Source organism: Protopterus annectens, chromosome 13.part0, assembly GCF_019279795.1.
Source record: "Protopterus annectens isolate FY-2018-M chromosome 13.part0, PAN1.0, whole genome shotgun sequence".
Taxonomy (NCBI): domain Eukaryota; kingdom Metazoa; phylum Chordata; order Ceratodontiformes; family Protopteridae; genus Protopterus; species Protopterus annectens.
Window position 1 is genome coordinate 371191320 of NC_056747.1, and position 27338 is coordinate 371218657.

The 27338-nt window shown below is 40.8% G+C and overlaps 1 protein-coding gene across 1 annotated transcript; it reads right to left on the reverse strand.

Annotated features, from left to right (window-relative positions):
- On the reverse strand, positions 1-26815 carry MKNK2 (MAPK interacting serine/threonine kinase 2). The gene is made up of 14 exons (XM_044053981.1): positions 26654-26815; positions 25463-25645; positions 22220-22340; positions 22004-22105; positions 19634-19731; positions 17166-17245; positions 16668-16741; positions 15629-15733; positions 15289-15344; positions 14881-14976; positions 9855-10049; positions 8842-9006; positions 5636-5679; positions 1-4952 (listed from the first exon to the last, which is right to left on the reverse strand). Exons 2-14 carry the CDS (start codon positions 25511-25513, stop codon positions 4706-4708), a joined length of 1434 nt encoding a protein of 477 aa, XP_043909916.1. The 5' UTR covers positions 25514-25645; positions 26654-26815; the 3' UTR covers positions 1-4705.
- Between the last annotated feature and the right edge of the window lie 523 nt (positions 26816-27338).

Genomic DNA, 27338 nt, shown 5'->3' on the forward strand with positions numbered 1-27338 from the left:
GAGGTTTCAAAGCATTTATTGAAATCTGTTACAAAACCATTACAAAATTCTGGCACAAACAGCCATTAGAAATCCTGATAGACCTATGTTGGTCACCAGATACATATTAAAGTGCTTTTTTTGTTTTTTATTTTATTTTTGTTATTCTCTTCCCCTGGGAGATGCCAAAACAACCAGTCTGACAGTGCTCATCATGGCATACACAAAACTCGTATGACGGCAGGTTTCAAGCCTCACCACCACAAGATTCACAGTTTTTTTTTTTTTTTTTTTTTGGTGACTTGACAGCAGTCTGCAGAACTGGCAATGCACTGAGATTTTTAACGCAGCATTCTACCTGCTATTCAGATTAAGCCTGTATACAATCATAGAAAACACATTACTCTCAAGCAGAATCCTGCTGGGACACAGATAAAAGATACAAGAACTTTTGGGCAATCAGCAGCAGCAGTGGAGACAATGGGCATCACTGTACTTGCCCGAACATTACAAGATCCATCTGCAAACACATGCTGATCACTTAAAGAATAATCTAGGAAAATGACACAACTGTGGCACATGAAACTAACATCCGACTCAGTTTAAAAGTAAAGGTATTCAAAATGAGGATTAGTTTTAATGAAACTGGCTCACTTTTAAAAATTATAAATGTGCCACTGATTTAGCAGTTTCTTACTAACAATTGGTTGAGCACTCTAACCCATCTTCTACCTCCCAGTTTTCTGGTGACACCAGTTTATCCTGCAACTTTTGTGCAGGAGATGCAGAATGCAGATTATAAACCGTACAAAGGAAAGGGAAATCAAGCAGGCTGTGCAGATTCCCCTTCCAAAGTGCAGCTAATAATATCCTGCCCAGGAACCAAGTCCCGTATATCCTGTAGCTCAGGACAGCTAGCTCAAACATTCACATTTAACGTGCAAATCAATTCCCAATTAGGAACCAATGGGTGAATGACGCTGGAAGGAAAGTTTTGGAGGTACAAATGGGGAATGTCTGCTCTGCTGCTGTGAAAGAGCACAATTCATGACTTGTACTACTGCATCAACACACCACATACAGATATGCAGATTCAACCAAAAAGAGAGCTCAGTGCCATAAAACTAGCCACCTCCCAGAGGTTGCGCCTGGGCAGCACAGGACAACAGAGAACAATGAGGCAAAGTGTACAAAATATTCAAGTAGTCATAGCATAAAACAGGGATGATACATATAAAACATACAAAAACAAATAGGTACAAAATCAAATACAGAAACACCTTTTCTTCTGACCAAGATATTGCCACCCCACTCCCCATGAAAAATTCTGAGTGTCACCTTAACACTGACTAGTACTCTGAGTCATGACCCCCCCCCCCACAATTTTTTTTAAATAACCATATAAATATGGACATTCCTCTTCACTCCCAGGAGTGCTAAAACAAATGCCACTGGGCTCAACATGGCCTGCCTCCAATGGAAAAAAAATGGAAATCTAGAGAATACAGCAATTGAGACTCTACAAGACACTCAATCGACAAAAGAGGGACACCTGAAACAATGACTTATAAAGTAAAGGTCAATCATTTTAGATTGTCAATTTCAGCACACTGACTTAATTTCTGACATCTTGGTTTGCTCGACAGATGCTCAAAACAAAATCTTAAAGGCTGCATATACCCTGTAGTGGAAAGTGTCCTTCCTCCATAATACAATCAAGGTAGTGCAAGTGTCTCACAGTGAAAGGGAGCCAAACATCTTTGCCGGACAGGTAAGATAACTGGCAATAAAAAGGAAGGATAGGGGACAGACACCAACAGATCCAATCCAGAATACTGTTCAGCCAACATCTGAAGCTACCTCACTCGAAGCAAAAGCCCTAAAGGCCTATCATAAACCAAGAAACATCAACTAGACATTACAGTTTCTGTACAAATTCTCTGGTTCTTCCTCCTCAAATGAGACCAAGTTTAGAGAGAGTACTTGGACAGATTTGTGTGAAACTATAACACACACACACGCTAATATACATAGTTACCGGGAGACTATGTTTGTCCATATATGCAACTAAATTCCTTCACTTTGGTTTCTCTTTCAATACCTGCTTTATTTAACAAGCCTTAAGGAAACTGCAAAAACAGTTTAAAAACATGATGCTTCTGCACATCTCCTTTTAGTGCTTTACTCTTCAAATTTGCTTTCTATAATGGTAATGTCCATTTATTTGCCCCCTGCTAAATGCAATACCCGCTACATTTATTAAATATGAACAGTTTTTTGGTTGCTCCTCAATTCCACTGTCATTACTTTACCTTGTGTGCTTTACGGTGACCCATGCGCAGGTAAAGCTAAAGCACAGCTGAAAGGTAACAGGTCAGAGAAGCACTGCTACCAAGAATGCATACGCCTATGCGAGCTGGCAGTATACCAGTACGGTACATATGAAGACAGCAGTACGGCATCTCACATGAGAAAGCCAAAAGTCAGAAGCGAGTGGAAGGACATGTAGCTCAATAAAAGGCAGGAACAGCTGCAGCACACCCTTCATAGCCCTATGTAGAGTCAAGACTTGAGAAAAGTTTGGTCAATATGCTTGCCAGGACTCTTGAGTCTCGGGAAGGGGTCACCAGAGAATCCACTTATGGCATACCCAAGCACCATGCATTAGTGTGCGGTACTGGGGAAGATGTCAGGGGGGAAAAAAACTCCCAGAGTGCCAGGCACAGTGACTAAGACAGCATCGTCATGGTAACTCATCTAAGTTCCCTTAAGAATGCGGATGTCCACTCCTCTACATAACGAGAGTGGGCACAGGACATAATACTGCCTTAATGGGAAAAGCACACTTTTAACACTGCTTCAGCTTACCTTACAGCATAAAAAGGTTTGGAGCAACCTCCAAATACTATAAAAAAATGCTGTCAAAAACTAAATTCCTTATCCTACTTCTGTTCAATTTCAAATGTTACCCACTAACCATTAAACAATCATAACTGTATTCCAGGAGACATTTTGAAGCTAAACAGCAGTGACATTGTAAGGACAGGGGGCAGTACAGAAGACACGATTACACAATTCCACAAACGTGGGATGCCTACTATAGTGTCGCCCCATTTACAGCTACCAACTGTACTCAGCCATGACACCCTGATACATAAGTACCACACTTGTGAAAGAGAAAGCTTAAGGCCACTGCTGCTCAAAACCCAAAACATCACAAGATGATCATGAATGAATTACCTTGGTTACTCAAAGTACTGCCTCCTACATGTCTCTATAAAAGCACTAATTACACACTTCTGCCCAATAAACATACGCTGCACAGACATGTGCTCTTCATACATATACAAACGAGAGGAAAGAAAAAGAAAAACGCTGTAACTTGGGACCAGTCATTGTGCGACTTTGAGGAAGTTCAAAAGAACTCAAAAACGAATATGTGCAAATATTTTCTTCAGCTTAACAAAAACACCTCCCACGATCAGTTTTAGGAACTAATCTCAAAGAACATACATAGAGTTAATTAAAAAAAAAAAAGTTGAGGGTAACAAGTGTTACATTCCCCAGTAGTCAGACACCATCAGCCTACAGCCAATTTAGCTGCCACAATCACCCTACCTGTTTTAACTTGGAAGACCGAGAATGACCTAGGAGGCACAGGAAAGAAAAAAAGAAATGACTTTCCCCAGATACATACTCTTGTAATCCTGAGTTTAAGCAATGGGAGGGATAGGCAAGTACCAATAAAACAAGTTTAAACTTCAAACCTATTCCGAACAGCTAACTTGGAAAACCAGTCCGCACTGCTCATTAAGCAATTACATTTTTGCTGCCCAGCATCTCAATCCAAAGCACACATACAAAAAAAGTTTTTCTTTTGTTCAACTATTTTCCTAGGGAATCACTTTTTTCCGATATTAAATATTTTCAGCTCAATTGCCTATCATGGAGTTGTAGCTTGGAAAGGGACAATGGGTCAGCAAGTGTCAACTGCCACTTAAAAGTGCTTTTCCCCTCACATGAACTTTGAGCTTATTCTCCCTCCCCCAAGTAAACAAGTTTACACATTCCTGCATTGTTTTTTTTTCTAAACAATTTTGCTTTTTCAGCACCCTCCTTATTAAAAAAATATAAAACCAAATGGCCTTTTCTTCACTCCACTGGAGCGTGACATACATAAAACTCAAAAATGAAGTAAACAGATTTTTAAAACAAAACTGATAATAGTTGCAGTTCTGCACCTAAAAGCATTCTATACCAAAAGCAGTAGTTATCTTCAGACACGTGATACTTTCTGTGGAATGCCTTTTTGTTCTTGGAACAGTTTTTTTTCTTCTTTAAGAGGAGCAACGCTTCATGACTGTATATAAAAAAGGTGATATTGCTCTACTTCTTTTAAAATGAAATGGAGTACTTCACAGTATGAAAGAAAAAAAATGCCAACTAAGCCATTGGATAGTTGGATGCTACAAAAGTCCTTTGGTGTCAGGTTTTACAAACTTAGAACCTGCAGGACACAAAATCCTCTTCATCCTCAACACCTTACTCGCTAGCCCGCCCCCTTTGACAAACAGCTTTTCATTTCAGGAGAACCAACTTCCCTCATAAGCCCCAGAGATGAGCCAGAGGAAACATCCTTACAAAAAGGATAGAGAGCCATGGAAACCAGCCATTGGGAGAAAGTTGTCAGATGTTCAAAAGTAACAAACATAAGATATAAATAAAACTATGCACAGTCCCCAACAATAAGCAGAGGTGCGACAAGCTGTTGACTGGCTGTGGCAGCAGATTTAGTCATGCTGGTTCGTTGCCTCCGTTTGGCCAGTTTGGACTCTGAGGGCGGAGACAGCTGCATGGAAAATGAGGTAGCTTTGATTACAATTGGTCGGTTCTCTTCCTCTTGCTGCATCAACTGACGATTAACTGCAATAGCTTCAGCTGCAAAACAGGTGAGGTCTTTAGCGCTGCTATTTCTAGAAAACGGAAAGAAAAGCAGAATTTTGTAACAAAAAGGCAACACAACTTTCATACGCTTCTGTCATGTCACAGACTTTAGCTTAATCTGTCTCCGTCATCATAAGAAAACAAAACGGCCCGTTAAAAGAATGGTGAGGGAGTAGCAGCATACTGCATCTCATAGATTTAAGAGTAGGTTCACCCAACCCAACAAACAATTATTTTTATGGGCTAGGCTTGTAAAGGCTCCAGTGGCCATTAGCCTAGTACACACCTATGAACCCTATTTGTGTAATCAAGAGATGGACTTTACCCAACGGTGCAGTGGTAGCTAAAAAGTGCAACGTGAAATGTTGCAGAACATGGATGATCCAGAGATATTTTACATCAAGGCAGTTAGGCAATGGCTACATCACAGATCAAAACAATGCCTTGTCCTATCTTTTAGATGGAAGAATGCTCTCCTGGGCATTACCTTATCACAGTCCTGTAGAGAACTCTCTTCAGCCCTGTTGCATTACCAAGCCTTTAGGTATAACTGGAAGGAATCTCCAGAAAAGCAAAGCGCATACTTTAAATGGATATAAACAGCATTTTACATATGTACATGCACCAGAGGATTGGAATAAAACTAAAAACAGACTCGCCACTACATCGAGTGGCCCAAATTACTGGTGTACCAATCAAGGAAACAACTTACCTTTGTAAAATTTTTGGCGTTGGTAAAGTATTGTCAGGAGCACACTAAAAAAAAAAAAAAAAAAAAAAAAGTTTAATGGTGTGTTTACAATTGCAACCACAAAACCTCTCTAAATTACTGAGCTACGCATGCAGGTTGTTCAAGTCAAGCATCTGCCATTAAAAGAAAGTACACAGGCATCCGTCTTGCTTCACCCCACTGTGGTGGCTCCCTCACCCCAACTTGTCTGGTAAAAGAAAAAACATGGTCACTTGTAATCCAGGAATGCAATGCATTCATAGCACCTGCCTGATAGATGGTTGTGTGACAGATGTATTTATACAATGTTAGTGGAGGCAAAGCTCTCGCTTAAGACTACTCCTAATGTCAATAGTACACACTTCGCACCACTCATACACAATTCAAAGCAGATATGTAGACCCACATACGATGAGGCACTTACTTGTAACCTTCCTAAAATTACAAAGACCTCCTAGATGAAGTACAAATACCCTCAACAGCCCCAAATGTGCTCTTTCAAAACACCCATATCAACACAAAGCTACATCTCATGGGGCATCTACCTCCAAGCCCATAAAGCAAGTCACCACACAATCCAACATTCTAGTCATCGGAAACTCCATTGCGAGACACGCCGATATCCCTAACACCAGGCTGAGTAAGGAAAAAGTTATGGTCAGTTGCTTATCAAGGGCTAGGATCTGCCACATTACACGTGCACTCAGGTTACTGGACTACAATTACCAATATAGGACTCCATCATAGACCATATAGGAGTAAATAACCTGAGACGTACCTCCCTAAACTATATGAAGACAGACATCTTGGAGCTCTTGGAATGTGTCTCAGGCTGGTATGAGCCTAGCATTGAGCAGCATTTTACCTTCTCCAAGGCTGATGCCATAATACGAACAAAAGATTATTGACTAATAAACTGGCTTAATTTCTGGTGTCATTCTAAGGGGGTGCAATATTTGTCAGCATGGAAGATGGTCAGACCATGCTGCTGTTTTGCCAGGGATGGCCTGTACCTCTCCCCTCTGGGCTTTCGAATATTAGCTAATACATGGTCTTCCCTCATATAGTGCCTTTTTTAGGCAGTGCCAAACTGAACGTACTTCCGAAATAGAAAAAAATCAAAACCAAGAAAATCTAAAAGGTATTACTTGCTCAGTGCTAGGAGTCTAAATAACTCCACTCCCTAGAAGCTCTTTTTACCCTAGAGAATGCCGATGTCTGTGCAGTCACAGAGACATGGTTTAAAGCCCTGGACAGCACACCACCAGTGCAAGGTTATAATGCCTTTGAACCATTTAGGCCAGCAGAGGCAGGGACTAAAGGTGGAGGCGTCTCTATTTACATCAAAAATAAATAAACCTCAAGGCTGGTCAACAGGACAATGCACTTGAGCCGCTCCATGTTCACATCGCCATAGATAAAATCCACCACCATTTGCTTGCAAGCTACAGATCCTCCTCTATGACCCAGGAAACCCATACCCATGTATTTAAGCTTATTAGAAACACTAAAAAACATCCAACTCAACACCATACGCATGGGTGACTTTAATTATCCACTATTAACTGGGAATCCTATACGACATCAAAATGTACATGCACAGAGACTCCTGGATTTTGTAAACACAAACTCCCTGGAACATATAGTCAATACACCAACTGAGGATGCAACAATACTGGATCTGGTCCTCACTAATATGGGAGGACTGCTGCACAAAATCAATCTGCTATATAACAGGAAGAAGAAAATCATAGCAAAAATTAGCAGGTGCAACACCCAACAGGATAAAAGCACTCAAACTAAAAACTCAAGAGGACAAAAAGTTTACCAAAGCCAAATTTGAGCCAAGTTTGGCCTCCCAGGTTACGGACAACCACAAAGCATTCTTTATGTGTGCAACGTCAAAGACAATACACAAATGTGTACACAGCTCATTGTAAATAGAGTCACCCATTACTACACCAGAATATATAACAAACCTCCTGGCTGATCAAATTCATCTCCATCTCCAACTTTACTCTCCTTTCCCCCTCAACATTCCCTCAGGAAATAACAAATGCAACTCCCCCTACTATCACTACGGAACAGTTCCTTAATACTCTTAAGACCAAGAACACTGCACCAATGGGCCCAGAAAATATCTTAGGATGGCTTCTAAATATCAGGGCCTCTGGAATTACTATTTAACTGCAGCCTCCAAACAGGCTTCATGCCTCATTAAAACAGAAAGGCGACAATCATCCTTATGCACAAAGGTGGGCCATCTACAGACTCTGGAAACTACAGACCCATAAGTCTCATTAGCCTTGGATGTAAAGCCATGGAAAGAATGATCATGGAGAGGACCAATAGCGATATAGTAAACCTCCAGACACTCGACCCAACCCAGTTTGGATAAATAAGTTTGCAGACTCAAACATTGCCTGCGATATAAATAAGACCTGGTGGAGAGAGAGGTATGTATCCCAGAGACTACATCTATGGAACAGAGTCCCCATCCATGTGAAGCAGAGTTTCTCCCTAACCCAATTCAAGTGCAAATTGGGCAATTGGATGGGACACCGGAAATAAATCCATGGTTTGGCACCTATGTCTCTAATGGACACAGGTGACTTGTAAATGGTTCATCTCCCAGGCCCATGCTTACACTTATCAAGGTTATCAGAACTTGCCACAGGACTTGGGATGCATGGCTATGCTTAAAAAGGCCCTTGTGGTCATTAGTGTAGTAAGTACCAATGAACCTATAAGCCGAGACTAGTTTGGTATTCTCTGGTTTCTCTGGCTGCCAAAACGGAGTTTAGCCCATGGGAGTGGACACCTTTCACAGAGACTTACCATACAGTCCACAGGGTACAGTAACAAAACCCCTGGGATTAGTCAATGAACAAATTCTGCATCCCATTCGGCACGACTAATCTTCATTCACAGACAAATTAGAGACTACCAATAACAGACTTCTTGGAAAAGACAAGCTGCTGCAATTGGCATCAGACAGGAACAAAACTATTTTTGGTAGGCAGTCTAACCCCCCCCTCCCCCAATAACAGCCAACTCGCTAAAAGAAAAAGTATGACCATAAACCCCCAATGCACAACACAAAATCTGACCCCCTCAACAACAAATGGCTACAAATTGTAAAATGCTCTATTTTGTGCTTTACTATACCACAACATAAGAAAACTTACCCCTCGCACCCAAGGGTGCTCAAGCACCTGTGCAGCACTAAGACGATTTTTGGCATCTCTGACTAGCAGTTTCGAAATAAGATCTTTGGCACCGAAGGAAATGTGCGCCCAGTCCTTGTCTGGAAATTCGTACTTCCCTTCTTGAATACTCTCAAACAACATGTTCTGTAAGGAAAGCACAACTACTTCAGTTTTTTTTTTTTTAACTTTCACCTACAGTCAATGATCTTATTACAGCATTATCTGGGATACACTATTCCTTACTTGTGTGTTCTAGGACAGCCTTGTACACAGTATGAAATCATGCTAAATCACTAGCAAAAACCTTAATCTGGCCTACATGCCCGTGCTCATTTTCAAAGACTAATACATTATTCCCAAACAGCTGCCCATTTGCTAGCCCAAGCAGATTTGTATCAGTACAGTCCCTAATCTACATGAGAAACCCACATTACACATACACGTGAATTACAGATTACTACAGAAGAGTAAATACTGCAAGTCAGTCATGAGAACGTTTCCAGGGAAACCCAGCATTCCACTAACTACTACAGTTAGGCAGTATGAGACAGCCACCTACTACATAAGCACTAGTAGGTCTGACCCAGTCCCACCCCTTGCAGAGGGGTGGGCAGCATGCAAAGGAGCACAAAAAACACATGTTCATATCCATCATTCTGGCTTTGTGAAGACACCTTCAAGCACCTACCCCCCTCCACACACCCAGCTCTACATTACAACAAAGCAAGCAGCTTCATGCTCACTACAAATGAAGACAATGTACAGCCTTGCCTTGACCAGGCATCAAAGTAGCAGTTTCATCCTGATTTCAAAAAACAGGCCATCATCCAAGTTTGTCCTTACAGAAACCAGGAAAGCATAACAGTTGATGTGCCAGTTCTGAAGCAGAGGAAATTTAACAGCCGATACTCTAACAGCTATTCTGAGATTACACATACGGTGCGCTCTTTCATGCCTGTACTGTCAAAAAAAAAAAATCTAGAATTACATACCTGGCAGGCACGACAGGCTTCACCACGGTCCCAGCCGCAGTCACTCCCACAGTGTCCAACAAAAGGTGGGTAACCACTCAGCATAATATAAAGGATAACCCCTAAACTCCAAAGGTCGCACCGTTTATCATACATGGTTGCTTCTTCATTGAAGGCTTCCACTACCTCTGGTGCCATGTACTCAGCAGACCCACACTACAACAGGAGAAAAAAAAAAAAAAAAAAAAAGTAGTTAAAGACACAAAAAGAAAGGTGTGCATGTTAGGGGGCTCAGCCCTCATCCCCCAACGTAAGCACAGAAGCAGTAGCCTGCATGATGTTCAGTTCCTGTTTCATATGTGCCGCTTTTTAATATCCACAGTACTTTTGTCTAAGCCAGCACTGCTCTACAGAAATTTTAAACATAACAGGCTTATCATACATACAGTCAGGCTTACTGCCCTGCTGACTGGATATTACTTTTCAATAAAACTTTAGATTGCATTTCAGTTTTTGTACAACACACAGCCACAGCATTGCCCTTTCTACTCATCAGACCTCACCAAACAAGTCTACAACGCAGCTGGAGGAGAATTGTCTGACAGCATAACAGTTATCCAGCTGCTTATGAAGAGGTTTTGTTACATGCAATGATGTGGCTGGCCTGAACATGAGCAGTACTCCTAGTTATGTTAGAGATACTAGAACAAAAGTGCCTTAATTTCCCCACTATACCAGACCTTTCGGAGGCTGTGTGTTTGTGTGTATGTGGGCATACTCTTCAGGCAGACCCCAACTTTGAGGCTACCAGTTCAGCATCCCTTAAATTAAACACAAGCAGGCCGAAACAGACTGCCAAGGCAGTCTGGACTGCAAGTAACTGGAGATATTTTCCTTTACTAATTTAGGCAGACCATCGGGCAGGAAAACTCTTGCATGAAAGGATCCTTACAACTTAAAATACCTAGAGATAGGGATCTTGCTTTGTTTAGTACGTTAAAACTAGCTCTAAAAGCAGTGCTTACTGAATCCATAAGCAGATTCACTGACACAGGAATGAAATGGATAAAAAACATTCAGTCAGCAGAATTACAAAAAGATACCATATGGCAAGACAATGAGAAAATTACTAAATGCATATTTCTGCATCAAGCGGGCACAAGCTTTTCTGATTAAACCATTTTGGATGCCGTGAAAGAAAACAAGAAGAAATCATAAAAATGAAATGGTTTTAGGGAAATGTAGGCTGATTCTTTGTAACTCTACACTGAAGGCCCTCCCCCAATGTGTAGGCTCAGACTTGACATACGGCTACCAGCTGTGCACAAAGCCTCTTAGTGTACCACGTGCCCAGCCAAGCCTTCTATGAGGCCACAGAGCTGTTATTCAAGAAGCCGGAGGAGACAATAAGCTAGAAGGCAGAGAGAACACGCCCACATGAGAGATGAACATCTCCTGGATAAACACGAGAGAGAGAGAGAGACAGAGAGAGACTGTGTGTGTGTGTGTGTGTGTGTGTGTGTGTGTGTGTGTGTGTGTGTGTGTGTGTGTATGTATGTAGAGAGAACAAAGGCCAAAACAAGACTCTAAAAATGTAGTCAAGTCAATGACAGAATAAAGTGTTAATGGTAGCAATACGGCTTACAGACTGCAAAAATTCTCTGCACCAGCAGATTTCCATAAGTTGCACTGCAGATACTGTGGTGTTGACATTACTGCATGTTTGAGCGTTAACTGTAAAATAACCCTTTAAAATACTTTGTCGTTTTTACCAGATTATGTGAAGTACTTCATTTTTTGCCTTTCCCCAGCAGCAGAACTGCCTCCCATACAAAACAGTTTATCAAATACGCAATAAAAATGTGTTTACTTTGCCAAGTCTCAAAGCTTATTGAATTAAATTACAAGTAACAGTCTTTTCTGTGTGCATACACTGCACCTTAAAATGAAGGTTGCTTTTTCTCTTCACTCACTGTTCAGCCTACTGAAAGGTTAAGTGTCTTGTATGCTCGAATCCAGTCCACAACTAGGCATTTTTTTACATGTATGCTGTCTCAATAACAGATGTGCAGTAAAGGCCTGCACTGAAAGTGTAAATAATTGCAGCTAAGGTGGGTGGGAATACTGAACAAAATAGTATGAATAGAGAAAACAACACCTATGCCCCCCATCCTCAGCTCTGGTCACTAGCTTTGGGTACTGAAGGAGATAAAAATGCATTTTAAGTGACAGAAACTGCCTCATTCTCAGATGAGCTGGGCTCTCCATGATACAAAGAAACTAGACAATTCAGAAGGACCTCTGAGTACAACCACTACTCCTGGCGTTAAGGAGTCAGTTGGGTAACAGTGTTAGATCTTTTCTGGGCGCATTATCAGGAACATGCGTCAAGGTCAGGCCACTGGCAGGAAATTCTGGCTGTTGAGCAAGATTACCTCAAAATTTACCCAGGAATTCCTAGGAATGCCACTGGCTAAGCTTAAGACCATTAGTGAGGCTAGTGAACCCAAGTCTACTTTACCTGGCTTGCCACTACCAAAAACAAGTTTAGGGAAACAAAATAAAAGAGATACTAGAGCTAAGCTGCCATACTCGGGTCTAAATCTTGCCATCCACTGTTGTGTTTTTTAGAACCATACCCCCTCACTGTTATGACCTTTGCTTTCAGTCCTTATGCTCAACCTTTCTCCAATGTGCACTAGACAGTGCTGTTCACTGCCCTCACAGGGGGTAAGTCAGGCCACCAAGCAACACATTTACAGACTGAATGGGGAACCAAGGTCACTACAGTGAGAGAGAGTGTGTGTGTGTGTGTACTGGAGGGGGGCAGACTCCCAACAACCTTCTGCCCATACAGACAAGATGGAATGCTGTAGACCCTGACAAAGCAGTACAACACTGGGTGGATGGGTGCTTCTGCACTTCTGAGTGTGGGAGTGTGTTACTGTTCAGAGAACAAATGTTAAAACAAAAGGTCCCATCTGCCTTATCTGACGGTAGCTCAGGTGGGTGTTAAAAAAAGACTCGCCATCATTTACATAGCAGGGGAATTTCCCACACCACTTCAGGCAGCAGGTGGGAATTAACACAGGAAGTAACTAGCTTAATTTAACCAACTACACTATAAGCAAATTGTTTTAACTAAATCTTATATATTTCTGTAACTAATTAATATTTCTGACTTTCCTTAAAATTGGCTAACTCCTGATAAACGACAGATTTCACCAGATTTTCACTTTGTTAAAATTTCTTCAATAGGTTACTGCTCTTGCATTTTAGTCAATTCACGTCTAGGTCTGTCTTTTCTGTCTATGAACCTGTGGAAACCCGCTTAGCATTCTGAGCTAAAAGTGTGTGTATATGCAGAGAAGTAAATGATCCTTAGCAGCTCAGAATGGTTTCTTGCCATTTAACTGAAGTTACTGCAGGGCTGGGGCAGAATCTTATAGTCTGTCCAGACAGCCAAAAATACATCTTACATGATATACTTTTGTTTGAGAATTTTCTTTTACAGCTTTAATGTCACAGCTGTGCAGGATTCCACCATGACCAGACAAAGGGTTAAGTGCACATTAGAGGAACACAGCTATTGCTAGAGACCCGACCTTCAAACTTGATAAACAACCTATTCTTCAGCCCCTCCCTTTACCAAACTGCAATTATGTGTAGCTTCATTTCCTCAAAAAGAGGAGTTTAGAGAGTTTGACCCTCCCCTCGACGCCCCTGCTGTTTATCCAATGGCAGCTGTTGCTAAGGCATGCTATGGAAGAATTCAGAGTAGCAAGGCAAAGCTGGATAGAAATAGCATGCCTATCAGCTCCTCCTCCCTTCTGCCTCACTGCTTTCACAAGATGTTATGGCAGTTTTAAAAAAGAAATCCGTTAGTTCGAAGACTTGAATTCATACTCTGTTAATCTAGGATGGCTCACATCCTACAGACACCCTGCTGCTAACTGTAATGCAATGTTCTCCCACTACACCCCAGCTATCCTTGTATTATTTGGGCTTGCTTGGTCTAGTACTGCAGAGTCAAAACTTGACCTGCAACAGTATAGCTGTTTGCTCATTCTTTACTCAAGAATGCTAAAAAACAAAAAAATTAGTAGACTTTGGCGTGAGTTTTAAAAGCCTTCATCTACTTACTACGCAATGCTAGCATGCAAAGATCATGCAGTGAAGAGAAGCATCTCCTCTCCCAAATCCAGCAATTTAAAAAGGAAAAAAAAAAAAAAAGACTTCTCATAACAAAAGTGCAACTACAGTTCTATCTTTAGACAGCAAAATGTAAACATACCTGCCTGTAAACAACTTCCAGAAGGGAAACATCTGATCACAAGGCAGGAACATTGTCTGCAGTAATGGGGAGATTAGTGTTCCCATGAGAGCAGCATGAAGGGTACAGCTCATATGGGGGGGGGGGGGGGTTACACATTCAGTAGTGCCATTCACATTTGCAGAGAGCTACTGGATGGTCATTCAAAATCATGACATCCCCAGAGAGCTGTGCAGGTGGCACTCCTGAACTAACTGCAAGGACAAAAACTGGCCTAAAGCAGTCTAGTATAATTGTGAAGCAGGACATACATATTACTAGTAAACAAGTGAGCGAGCGACACACACAGTCTCCAGTAAACTAAGCAGTCAATGTACTGCAGCCAATACATACATGGCAGAGTGTGTGCAATAATTAAGCTCCCTTCTTCCCAATGCTCAAACCCTGGGACTGCCACTGGAAACTGGTGTGCAGACTCTGAAAAAACAGTCAGCTCAGCATAAAAACTGCCCAAAACAAGTATCCATGTACCTCATCCAACACACCAAACTTGCATAGCCAATATAAACTTCCTAAACAATGATTAAATTACATTCTACCATCATGCCAACTCTTAAACCCACGTTTTAACAGTGTCACTATACCACCCCGGATTACAAAAAACATAATCCATACTGGCTTTAGACCAAAGCCCTAATTCAGAGACGCAGTAGTGTACACAAAGCAACCTGATGTTCTAAGGGAATACACAAGTACCACAACTCAACCTCTTACCGGTGTCAGTAGTTCCGGAGTAGAAATAGGGGAGCAGTCGCTATTTAGCTTAATACCACTTCCCAGGTCAAAATCACAGATTTTTACAGGAGAAATCTGAAACGAGATAAAAAAAGACAGCTTTACACATCTGTATTAAGGCAGAAATTAACACATGCAGACGCACACAAATTTCAAGTATGGGTGCAACCAGCAATAAAAATGCAACAAGGATACCCTGTTAGTTCTGGAGGTCAATGTGCAGGGCACACAACTAAAAAATGCCCTGCTAAAACAGTTAGCAATTCCTCTTCTACTTAAATGTTTCTGGGCTGGACATAAAAGTATAAATTTCACTTCAAAACTTGTACACAAAAATGTTACAGAACAGTACACTAAATCATGCTCCATGAAATGCAAAGTGCTCACCTGATCTGCATTCTCACAGAGAATATTTTCAGGTTTCAAGTCCCTATGTGCCATTCCTACATGGGGAGAGGAAAGACAGAAGGTGCGGAAAAAACATTAAAAGAAAGTCATCACCCGTGCACAAAAACTCCACATCCAGCACACAAGCACAAACTACCATGTAAGCTGGCTATCCCTTATGTCTATAAATGTGACTAGCAATACAGTAGAAGGCTGTAACAAGCAAGTATCACCACACAAGACAGAGAGAGGCAGCCAGGGAAAGCTTAATTTTACAATTAAGCCAGCTTTACAAAAACTGCCAAGATGAACAGATCAGAGTATTCAACTCTGCACGCACCTTTATTATGAAGAAAATATAGTGCACTGGCAATATCTCGCACAACCCTGCTGGCTTCTTTTTCATTAAAGTGTCTTCTCCTATGGATGTGCGTCAGTATAGATCCTGAAGAAACAGAAAGAGGCATTCATAAGTACTACTACAACGCCAGGCTTCACCTAAAAGCGCATAACCAGTATGTTTTTAATTTGCACTAAAATGAACACCCCAAAGCAGAGATAAATTATGGCAACAGCTCTCCCATTCAACTATGCTGCTCATTTCTTAAACCAAGCCTCTTTTTGCTAGAAGCAAGTCACTGGTTAAATCCCCAAAGACCCTGGGTATACCACTCCCCAAAAGGCCATGTGCCAATGAAACAATGTACGAGGTTTCACATGGCTTACAGATCTGCTATCCATTCAGGGAGCAATATGTAGTTTCTCCACTCAAGCGAACACCTTACATTTTAATTCTAACAGAGCCCCAATGTTTGGTCTACTGCAGGGACTTTCTGCAAACAAAAACACTAGAAGAATCTGGGCTAGTAAATATGCAGCCGATTACAACTGCAGCTTTTGCCATTACATTTCCCTATCCTCACTTCATCTGTGTACAGGAGAAATGTATACAATACAGAAATCACAACCACAATTCTCTCAGTGCCCACCATCTCCCAAACTATCAAAAAAGCAGATAACTCAGAAATAAGTGTAGCTGTACTGCAGCAGAAAAGTCAAAGTCCCTTCAGAGTTGGAGCAACGATTACCTAAATTCATCAGACACCGTTTATACAAGGGGAACTATGTCAGCACAAAATTTGTTGGTTACAACCTCTGCCTTACAGCTCAAGAGTCTGTAACTCAATCATGGACTCCCACCATTTTTGTGGTGTTTCTCTAGTCACATCAATTCTTCCCACTTTCCTAAAGATAATCTGATAGACCAGTTTTGAAGCTAAATAAATGGCAAGATTACAGTCAATTCAGGGCATAATAATACAACCAAGTACAAATATGTGGGAACCTCTCAGACATCACACATAATTCAAAATTCTTACCTCCTCTTAGCAACTCAAAAACCAAATAGAATTTGTCCTCTTCTTCAAAGAATTCTACCAGTTCAAGGATATTCCTATAGGAATAACAGAAAAATAAATGCCATTACAGTGAAACATAAAGAAGCTATGTTTGCATTATGTTAAATTTCCTTGTACTGATTAGGAAGCTAGCTTAATGGGATGCGCAAAGTTAAAGAAATGTAATGATATCCCAATGAGATACTGCCAAATTTGTTACAGCCTAGAAATGTAACTGTGGTAGGCCGCAAGTGTACTTCAGATTCAGACCCATGCAACTGGTTCACCTTAAAAATATTTCTCCCCAGAGAGGCTCTAACCATCATGCTTCAAAGAAATGAGCCGACAAGATTTAACAACGGTCATGAATGGACCCTGGAGTGCTACTAACTTAGCCTGCCTCAAACCAAGCAAACAATGCCAGGCCTGTATATATGGGTGGTGCCAAGAGAGGAAAATAAGGTTGGTAGGCTAGCTTACTTGTGACCTTGACACTGGTACAACATCTCAACCTCCCGGAAAACTCGACTACGACTGTGTCCTGGGCGTTTCTCAATAATCTGCAGGAGAGAAAAATAAAACGTTCAGCACATTTTTGGACACCCACTTTATTCCATACTACCAAGTAGCCCATGAATATTCCACTAAACCTGCTCCTTGAAGCTAGAACAGGCCTGTTCAGTCTGCTCTGCCCCTAAACAGTTTCAAACTCTCAAAACCCTAGTACACAGTCAAGAAAAGGAACAGTGTGTCGCAATTAAAAGACAATGTCAAGTTTGCCCACAATAAAACACAGTTAACAGTGTCTTGTGCAAATTTACAGAAATGTATACATTTCAAAAGGTAGAGGCGATTCCTTCAAGGCAAACAGCTAGTTTCACACCAACCTAAAGACTTCTGATAACACCAATGCCTCAAAATACATGGGCTACAACCTACAACACACTAAAGGTAACCGCTACACCACCCTGAAACTTAAGTGCATCATTCTTTAGCATAATTGTTGCTGCTGTGACTCTGTTGGATTACACTACAATTTATTATTTGGTTGGGCACCCTGAAACTTGATGCATTCTTATTTGGGTGGGTAACAAACTCAGCCCTCAGCTATGGAAGTATGGGGAAAGTTGCAGCTTTGGTCTGTTATAGTCCTGAATGCATTACATACAGTGGAAACCATGCCTACAAACATTTTCATTATACAGCCAATACTGGAGGACTTGCAACTGTTCACAGTTGTGATGTGAACTTAAAAAGAGTGGCTTAACCACAGACCGCATGTTACATATTTATTTAAATTCTGGACTCCGTGAAAACAGCAGCCCCTCTCCTAAAAATCAGTGTTTATGCAGGAAACTAGATCATTAAGGAATAGAGGATTGGAAAGACAACAATAAAGAACATTTTAAACAGGAATTTTAAGGAATAGAGAATTTGAAATATAAAGGGCAAGTAACACTATCTTAAGAACGGCTTACTAAAAAAGCAAATTTGGAATGAGTAAGCTGACGACCTGAACAGCACAAGTAAGCACTTGGTCAAAAAAAAAAAAAAAAAAAAACAGCTGCTATCCTAGTGTTACAAGGCATCTATATCCCCACCAAGTGGTTGTTCTTTAGCATACAGCCAACTACACTTTAGTCAATACATAAACCACTCTCTTAGCTAACAAGCAGCTGCACCTAACAGACAGCAAGTTTTCATACAGTGAGAGAGAGAGAGAGAGAGAGAGATGAGCTCCACCAAGGCCATGACCCCAGTTCCTGTTTTTACACAGCTGCCAAGTACATAGTGTTCTGCAAGCAGACACTGGTTAAACCAATAGCAAACAAGGGGGAGGAGGAGCCAAACTCCACTTCAACAGGGTGGAGAATAGACATCTTAGGTTACAGTAACGGAAAAAAGGGGCGGACACAAGACCAGGTCACAAACAACACATGCAGAACAAACTAGAAATGTCTAGAAAACATTTCATACGCCAAGGAATTTAAGCTGGTGGGGTGGCTACTGTACTGAACATCATGCATATAGAACAAACTGCAGAAATCTCAGTTTCAGCAACAGTCACACGTTTCAGTCTATAAATGATCAACAAACTCTGCAGATGAATGATGCCTTGTGATGTTAACATTGATAAAGGTGCATGTGGAGCACAATTTGGTGATCTCTGCAGTCTTTCATTACCAATACACCATCTTCAATAAGGGAGGGCAAACTGCACTGGCAAGCAGGCTATGCTCATTGTAGGAAATACAGCCACCATACAAACTGACCTTGTTCTTCCACAGCTAGGACAACTTAACGGGCTAGTGGCACACAGCTGCACCAAACTAATGGGTGCAGACATGGCAGCAGCCATTCTAGGGGCACAGCTAAACAACAAATATGAAATCTAGTCAGAGCAACTGCAGCCCAACACCTTGCATAAAGCCTTTACAATTGGCAAACATTTCATGCAAGCTGCCAGCACAACTAAAAGGCAAATCTGCAAAACAAGTCACATCTACATCTCAGCTCACAATTTTCATCTGTATACTGCATGAATAATCAATTCATATAAACAGAAACAGCCAACTAGTAAAGCAGCCTTAACCAAAGCATGGTAAGGAACACCCACAGCAAATTTTGTGCTCTACCCAATACTCTATGCACATATCACAACTTTTAACTTTGCAACATGTTGCAATCTCAGTGCAAGTCAAACACTGCACAAAATTCTAAAACAGCAACCAATCCAATTATATTTTCAACAGACATGGTACAGGAAGCCATGAAACTCCATGTTATGGGTAGCACATAATATATAATATGCTAAAAAGCAGGCAGTCCGGATTAACAAGATATGCCATCCATAGATCCGCAGTTCTGTATGCTGAAGTACAGAAAAGCAAGCATGTTCCACAGAGACAGGGGATTGCAAGCTTTCTGCTTCACCCTATAAGACATACCTTGGCTGCATACTTCTTGTTTGTTATGACGTTGATGCAGGTCTGGACTCTGGCATATGCCCCTTCACCAAGTACCTCGTCCTGTAGCCTATACATATCTGTCAAAAGAAAAGGAAGAGATGAATCAGTGTTTTTTCCCCTACAAGAATTGGGGGGGGGTCCCTTACTGCTGAAAAACCCAAACCATGTAATACTTCCCACTTTTTACTACCCCTGTGTTACTACCCCTGTGTTTTGTTAAGTAATCAATCAAGCCTTCAGGAGGTACACAAAGCAAGTTCACTGACAGGACTAGATAAAACTGAGCAAAACTTACTACTGTAAGCAGAATGTACTGTTGGGTTACAATGTACTGTTGGGTTACAACCAGGGTCTCTGCAGAAGCTGGTGAGATACTTTTAGCACTTCAGGAACACTTTGAACAGGATCATTCCACAGGAGAGTTAAAAAAAAATCATAGCACAAAATTCACTAATTTTGCTTCCACCAGTTCTCAAACTTTTTTTTTTTTTACCAATTTGAGACTCACTTCTACCAACAAAGCTCCCCCCCCCACTTCAAGACCTCTATAAGAAATTGAGCTTTCTTTAATTTGATCAAGATAACTGCATTTTATTGTGCAACAGTCAAGTGAAGCCCAGCTCACGTGGTTCATGGGCAAGTACTACGCTAGCTGCCTTGTGGGCCATTTTAAGCCTATCCATTTTTTAAAGGTGAGAACCAAAGCCCGACCATATCTCTGTGAGGAAAACATGTTGTTTATTATGGCAGATTTAATTTTCATACCCACAGTGACAAGGATTTCTTAAGCCCTGACCTTCCATGTAAAAGTACAATAGTACAACTGAAAAGGATACTTCTGTTAAAGACTCACGGAAAAACACAGGCAGATAAAACCCTTTACCCTTTACCCACCAAGACCAGTCACAGAATGTTCCCACAACATTTCTTCTACTAAAAAAAAAAAAATTATATATACACATTTCTAATAGTGTATATACTTTTCCGTTATCGGGGCAACAGGTGTAATGGACAGTTGGGATCGTAGCATGCGGTTGCAATGATCGCACTGCTGCCGCTAACGTGGGTATAGCCTTCAATTTTTCCGACATATTTCAAATGCAAAATATGAAAAGAAATTGATAAATGGCAGTTTTTCAGGCACCGATTCCTGCTCGCATTATAAAACACAACTGGTAGATAGTCCAACAACTCCCTAGTAGTGTTACTTGTATATGCAGATTGGTAGACCAAGGGACAAAAAAGAATCGTGATTTTTTTTTCACCCTTGAAATACATCATGTAAGAAAATAGTTATCTTAACTTGCAGACTGTATTTAATAATGCTGGTGTGTGTAAAACCCAAACTCACGGCAACCAGCATAGTGTTTTGTCCAAGAAGGAGAAAGACTCACTTGCAGATAATCTCATGACTTATTACTACATATGCAGGTAAAACAAGGCTATTTTACTCAACTAATTTCTGCCTGTTACAACCCATTGTACAGCATGGGTTAGACTGAAGTATTCAATTCGGTGGCATATCTGATTGTGGTGCTGCGGTAGCGTTGTCGCCTCACAGTAAGACGCTGTCTGGTTCGATTCTCAGCTAGAGCGTCTTCTGCGTGGAGACATGCATGAATGGGCGTACCTTCATTGAAGGTTGTGCGTCAGGGCTGGTAACTCTGCACGTAAAAATCAAACTACCAATCATTAGCAGACTGGAGTTCCGCTGTGGCGACCCCTAACCGGGAAAAGCCAAAAGACACAACAACAAATCTGATTCTATTTCGTGTGAACAACTTCTGGGAGGATTATAGCACTTGATAGTGCCACCATGTACAAGTTAAAGATTTCAATCCCTGTTTGAGTGCTTTTACCAATTTAGCCACATATGTTACATGATTAAGCATGTTATTTAAAGATACTAAGCAATGATGCACTGCAAGCAGCAGTGCTTAAAAATTGGGAATAGGAAAAGGGACTAAGGTCAAAAATTTCACACGAAGGCCAGGACTCTACAATTCGGCACAGAAGGGAAATCTTTCAAAAACCACCACTTCAGGGGTAACCGCTGTTGTGACAATTGCATGTTGCCCCGATAACGGAAAAGTAACTTTACACACACACTACATATAAGACCCTGCCTGACTTTACCTAGCTTGTATCCTCCAGTCAGAACACATAAAATCTGCCCTGACATTTAGACCCCTCCTTCTGGGGTAGTTATACTTTCTAAATAAAATTTCTCCAAGTCACCAATGGGGTCAAAGAGTCAGGTCATTTGTCAAAGTCAATAAAAAACTATAAGCATATTCTACAGAATACATGCAAAAATAAAATAACACAAGTGAAAACTGAGACGCCCACCTTCAAAGCGACCAGAGAAGCTATCAGTTGCCCGACATCGCTTCTTTTTCTTGTTTCTCTTTTTGGCATCAGGAATATCAATGGGCTGACTGGAAGGCATATCTACAAAACAAAAGGCGGAAAAACGTTTAAAATAAAAATGCTATTCACATTCAAGTACTCTACATGCAGCAATCATGTAATACAGCATAACTAGTACCCTCTTCAATGACATACCTGGTCTTGTTAGGCACTCAAAGTTGAATACAGTCTCGACAGGACTGCACTCAAAGTTGAACACAGTCTCAACAGGACTGGATTCTGGTCTGTCGTACTCACTTTCAAATGGGTTTTGCCTCTAAAAAAGGAAATGCACAGTTAACCTTTCTGTTAAATTCGTTAGTTTCTTTACCCACTTTAATCCTATTACCTGTCCTAGAGTTTGGGGAAGGAAAAACTATTTCATTCTCATAACATGTTTCATAACACTGACTAAGCATATAGAAACAAGGACATGTCGAAATAGGAATCACACAAATTAAAACAGGAGTTTATTCATGCCCAGGCATGCAAAAATCAAATGAGGAGCACTACCAGACATGTTTATAGAGCTTGACAGATTCCAAAAGAGGAGACTTTTACACAGACTTACCTTGACTGGAGGAAGAGTAATTAATTTCTAACAAAGCCATCTGAGGAGGCAAAAGGTAAACCTAGGCAGCACAGTGGGGGTCAGGGAGATCTGGACAAACATCACAGAATACACCCACCCTCCCAGACAGATCGGCCAACAAAAAGAGACTCTCGCTGTTCAAGACTAGGCTGCTACAAAGGCCTACATTCTCAGTGCCACAGTATCAAAATATTGTTCAACACATGGGGGGCAGCTAAGTACATAAAATCCAAGTGACTACCAAACCTTTTTGTGGGCTCAGGGGTCCAGCTTTCCTTTATCTAGCTACACCCTCACCCCATACATAACACTTTGATGGAATGCATACTGAGAAATAGAAACAGTATCATGCTAAAGGCAGCACTTCCCCCAATAATTATATTCTTCCTCCACCCAAGTCTGTTACTAGACCATGCCAGTGCCTCCCAATTTTGTACCCAAATCCAGGACCCTCTAATACACAGCTCCCTGACAGGCCACACCATACACAATTGCTTCCTTCAGCAGAAATCATCATCATCTTCTGCATCCAAAAATGAATTAAGACCCTAAAAATGCTATCCTGCCAATTTAAACACTCATTCTAATCTTACTTCACAATATGTAGCCATTGCTCTGCAAAATGAACACCAGAAAGGCCTACAACTTTTTTACTATTGTTAACATTTTACTGTATACACATACTGAAGAAATAAGAAGATTGTAGTACAACAATATATCTGAGCAAAGGTACAGATCATACAACAAAGCAAGATGCTAGCTACCAGGGGAACAATAAATATGCACACACTGATTACAGTACAACATGCTTCACTAATTTTATCGTTAGGTCACTGTTCATTTTAAAATCAGCAGAACCACTTTTAACAAGGAAAAGCAGTTCAAGCTTAAAAACAAGCATATGATTTATTTTTTTTGGGGGGGAGGGGGCATTCATTTCACTTGATGTCCTTAAAAGCATATAAAGTTTGGGTGATGGGACTCTTATCACACAGGTCTCAAACTCTACTCTTAGAAGATTAATCACTTCCCCATTTTGCTCAGAGTAACCAACAGAAATTCCACCGAGGAATATTTATTATGAGGACAAATTTCAAAACTCTGCTGGACAATGATGATCTCCAAGCACCATGTACACAATCAGCCACAAACTGGCCCCATCACAGCGTGAAGCTCATTTTTGAATACAACCAGTTTTGTATGCAAAAGGATCCTGGTGCAGAAAAAATTAATTTGGTTCACCTGGTTAACTTTAGGGCTCAACTAGAAATTTTATTTTTATTATTTTTGAATAGGGTCTAAAATGTTTCAATACTGTTCTCTAGCAGACACATTTGTGTATTTATTTATGCAATCTACAGTTATAAGATTTTGCTTGTGACATATTGGTGAGATATGTACATCTCAAGAGACCCCCCCCCCAATCCATACAAACCAGAATCCCCCCCTAACTTTGACCAACGGATGGGAAATCAGAAATTTACTCCGGGTCTGATTGCCTGTCTGACAGTAATGCCCAAACTAACATACCCCCCCCCCCCAATAACCCTTACAAAGTTCCTAACATACCCCCTCATAACAAAATGTCCATGATACAGACAGACAACTGGGTTACACTGCATGGCTAGGCTTATAAAGGCCCTCCCTGTTGGTCATTAGCCTAATATATACCTATGAATACAAAGACTGACAAAAACCTACTGATGCGATCTTAAATCCACATGTTTACATCAGGTACTGATGCAGTCACATAACATTTTGCCCAATCAGGAATTATTCTAATGACATGTTAAATGGAAATCCTACTTTGACCCATTTTAGAAGCCATCATTAAAATTGCAAGCACAGGTCATCCCCATTCTAAAAGTAAACACTGACTATGGTATCCACAATTCAAGTGTCCTGCAGAGTTGTGAATGAGTTATAAATAACATCAAGAAGACAAGATATGTTGGTATAATACATTCCCCAAACCCTTTAAAAGCATGGCTACGCCTGTCACTTACACACGCCTGAGCAGAAGTGCAGAGCTCACCTTTTGAAATGATGCAAATAACACTTGGCAAAATAACAAGAAATATGTTTGCATGTTTGTCACATTTACCAGTGTCAGATGGCCTCAAGAAACATAAGGAGACAAGTGTGACTTTGTTATCAAACGTTTTTTTAATATGAAAAGATGCACACATGGCTTGCAGCATAGCTCTCATAGAGCAGTTGAAATGCATGTGTGTGCGCTACTCTAAAGCTTTTAAAATTGTAAGTATGCCATCAGGCTGAAGCCATACCCACCAGACTTCAGAAACAAAACTGAAAACATATGTTTTCTTTTTTTAAATCACACAGGCAAGTTTATTTTAAATCCACAACCCTTTGCTACAAAATGGTCCGACTTGGGGAAAAGAGACTTGCATTCTAGATGTATATACACATGTGTACACATACACATACTGCCAACTTCCATTCTACCGACAACTAGAAAGTCTCCATGTATCAGGCTACACTACTAGAAAAGTATAATTACTATGTTAGGGAGTACTGACACCCAAAAGCAGCTGCATTCTTCTGTTAGACCACCTAGTGTGTTTATCATTTTGAGGAAAATCTCCAAGAACAGAAGTCCAAAAACTACAAGTGCACGTAATAACCGACGTGAAAAAGTTACCCACGCATCCAGCGTGATAAAATAGCTGAAAGCTAAACAAAATGTACACCTTACAAGTGATGCCTGCCGCAAAATGGAGAACCATCTCATTTTACTACGTCAAACAACAAAAACATATAGCCAAAAACAGTGAAGTACGTACCTCGAAAGAATAGCGAAAGCCCTGCATGTCTGCAATCTTCTTCTGTACCATTTTCAGTATGTGGCTATATCCTGGACGGATTATTACACTTTGAAGGTCTCAGGAAGGTTTTCCTGAACAACCCAGTAGCAGCAGGTCACCGAAATGGAAGGAGAAGCAGAATGACAGCTCAGAGATGGCACCCTAAAAAAAATCATGGTTTTCAAATATTAAATGACTAAACTTTATGCTGTGATTATGAAGTAAGCTGCATACAACATTGAATACTGGCACAGCGTGTTTTTTTTAAAAAAGGACCAATAATAACACAATCTTAACGATATCTTCCCTTCCCACAAACAGCAACAGAAAAACTTCGACAAGTTGTCAACTAGTGACGTCACTACGGTCGAACTCTCAAAAATAAATAGAAAAACAGCACCCACACACAAACTACACATGCAATACAATATTTAAATAAAGGCACTTAAATGTAAACAGCAAAACAATTCCAGCTCTTAACAAAACAAGATTACCTCAAAGTGTCACCCACCTTTCAAACTTACAAGAACATCCACAAACAAAGCCACTGACTGTGAACCAAATACACTTTACATTTTAAAATCATTCCCTCGTCTAAACTGGGCTTATAGACAAAGGATTTCATCGAGGAAAAGGCCTGATGCAACGCTCAGAAATAAATGACTAATAGTGACGAACACAAAGAATACTCGAAATTCAACGATTTTCAATGCTCTAACCCATCAACAACGTACATCCGTCCTTCTACAAAGGGGCAGTATTCTCAGTTACTTCTGATGTCTTACAATCTCATAAAAAGTGCTAACATGCAAGAACTTGCATTTCTTCCCCACACGTCATATTTAAACCTGCTATTCTCTCCACAAGGAACAATTGAAATAAACATTTTGAAAAACAGCTATTACTTATCCAGTTTAAGGCAATCGGGAATATTTCATTTTAAATTTGCAAACAAGTAAGAATAACTCGCTGAGATCTGATACTCTTTTATTCTCCACTGGCGAAACAACTGTATATCCACGTAGATTTGTATCTTATTAACACTCCTTTGTTTAACAGCTTATAACAATAAAAACAAGTCTATAATCTCCTCCGCTGTTGCTTTCTACGGCGTATCTGTTATAGGATACTTCAACGATCATCCCCACCATATTTTTTCCTGATTCTTACCAGAAGTTGGGGCTCTGCAGGCTTCCTCTGCAAGAGGGGGACTGGGGCAAGAGAGAAGGATAGAGAACATGAACGCTAAAGCGACAGGAGAACGACCGTCGTGCTTTATATTGTCATGCACTCCACACCCCTCTGTCTGCAGCGCTCAGCAGCCCGCCCCATAGAGAACAGCTGATGAAACCGATCGGCCCTCTTACGTGCTGAAGGCAAAACTGCAGCTCTAAACAACACGTCCCATCCGTCCTCCAGCTCTTCTCCTCGTGACCAGCCCGGACTGGTTCTTGGTGACTCAGCCCACCTCATGTCAGACAGCCAATCCGTTGCCAGCTTTCAAATCTATTCGAATAAAGGGAATTTCAAACGGCACGCACGTTGCCTGACAAAAATAAATAAATAAGTAAATAATGAGAGTACCAAAATATTTATACAATATTTAGTTCTAGGGAAAAAAAACTCCCCTGTTTTGTATGCAAGTTTTTGTGGTACGGTATTTTTTCCCCATACTGGTTTAGGTGTTTCTGTTGTATAATCTGGAAGTGCAATTATCAAGGCATGTTACTTTTTCAAAAAAAGTTAAATGTATAATATTGTAAAACTGCGCAAGTCAAAAATAAATAGCACGTATTTTGTAAGTAGGCATACCTCTCACTGATGGAAGTTAATACGCAGAGCGAGGGCGGGTGAG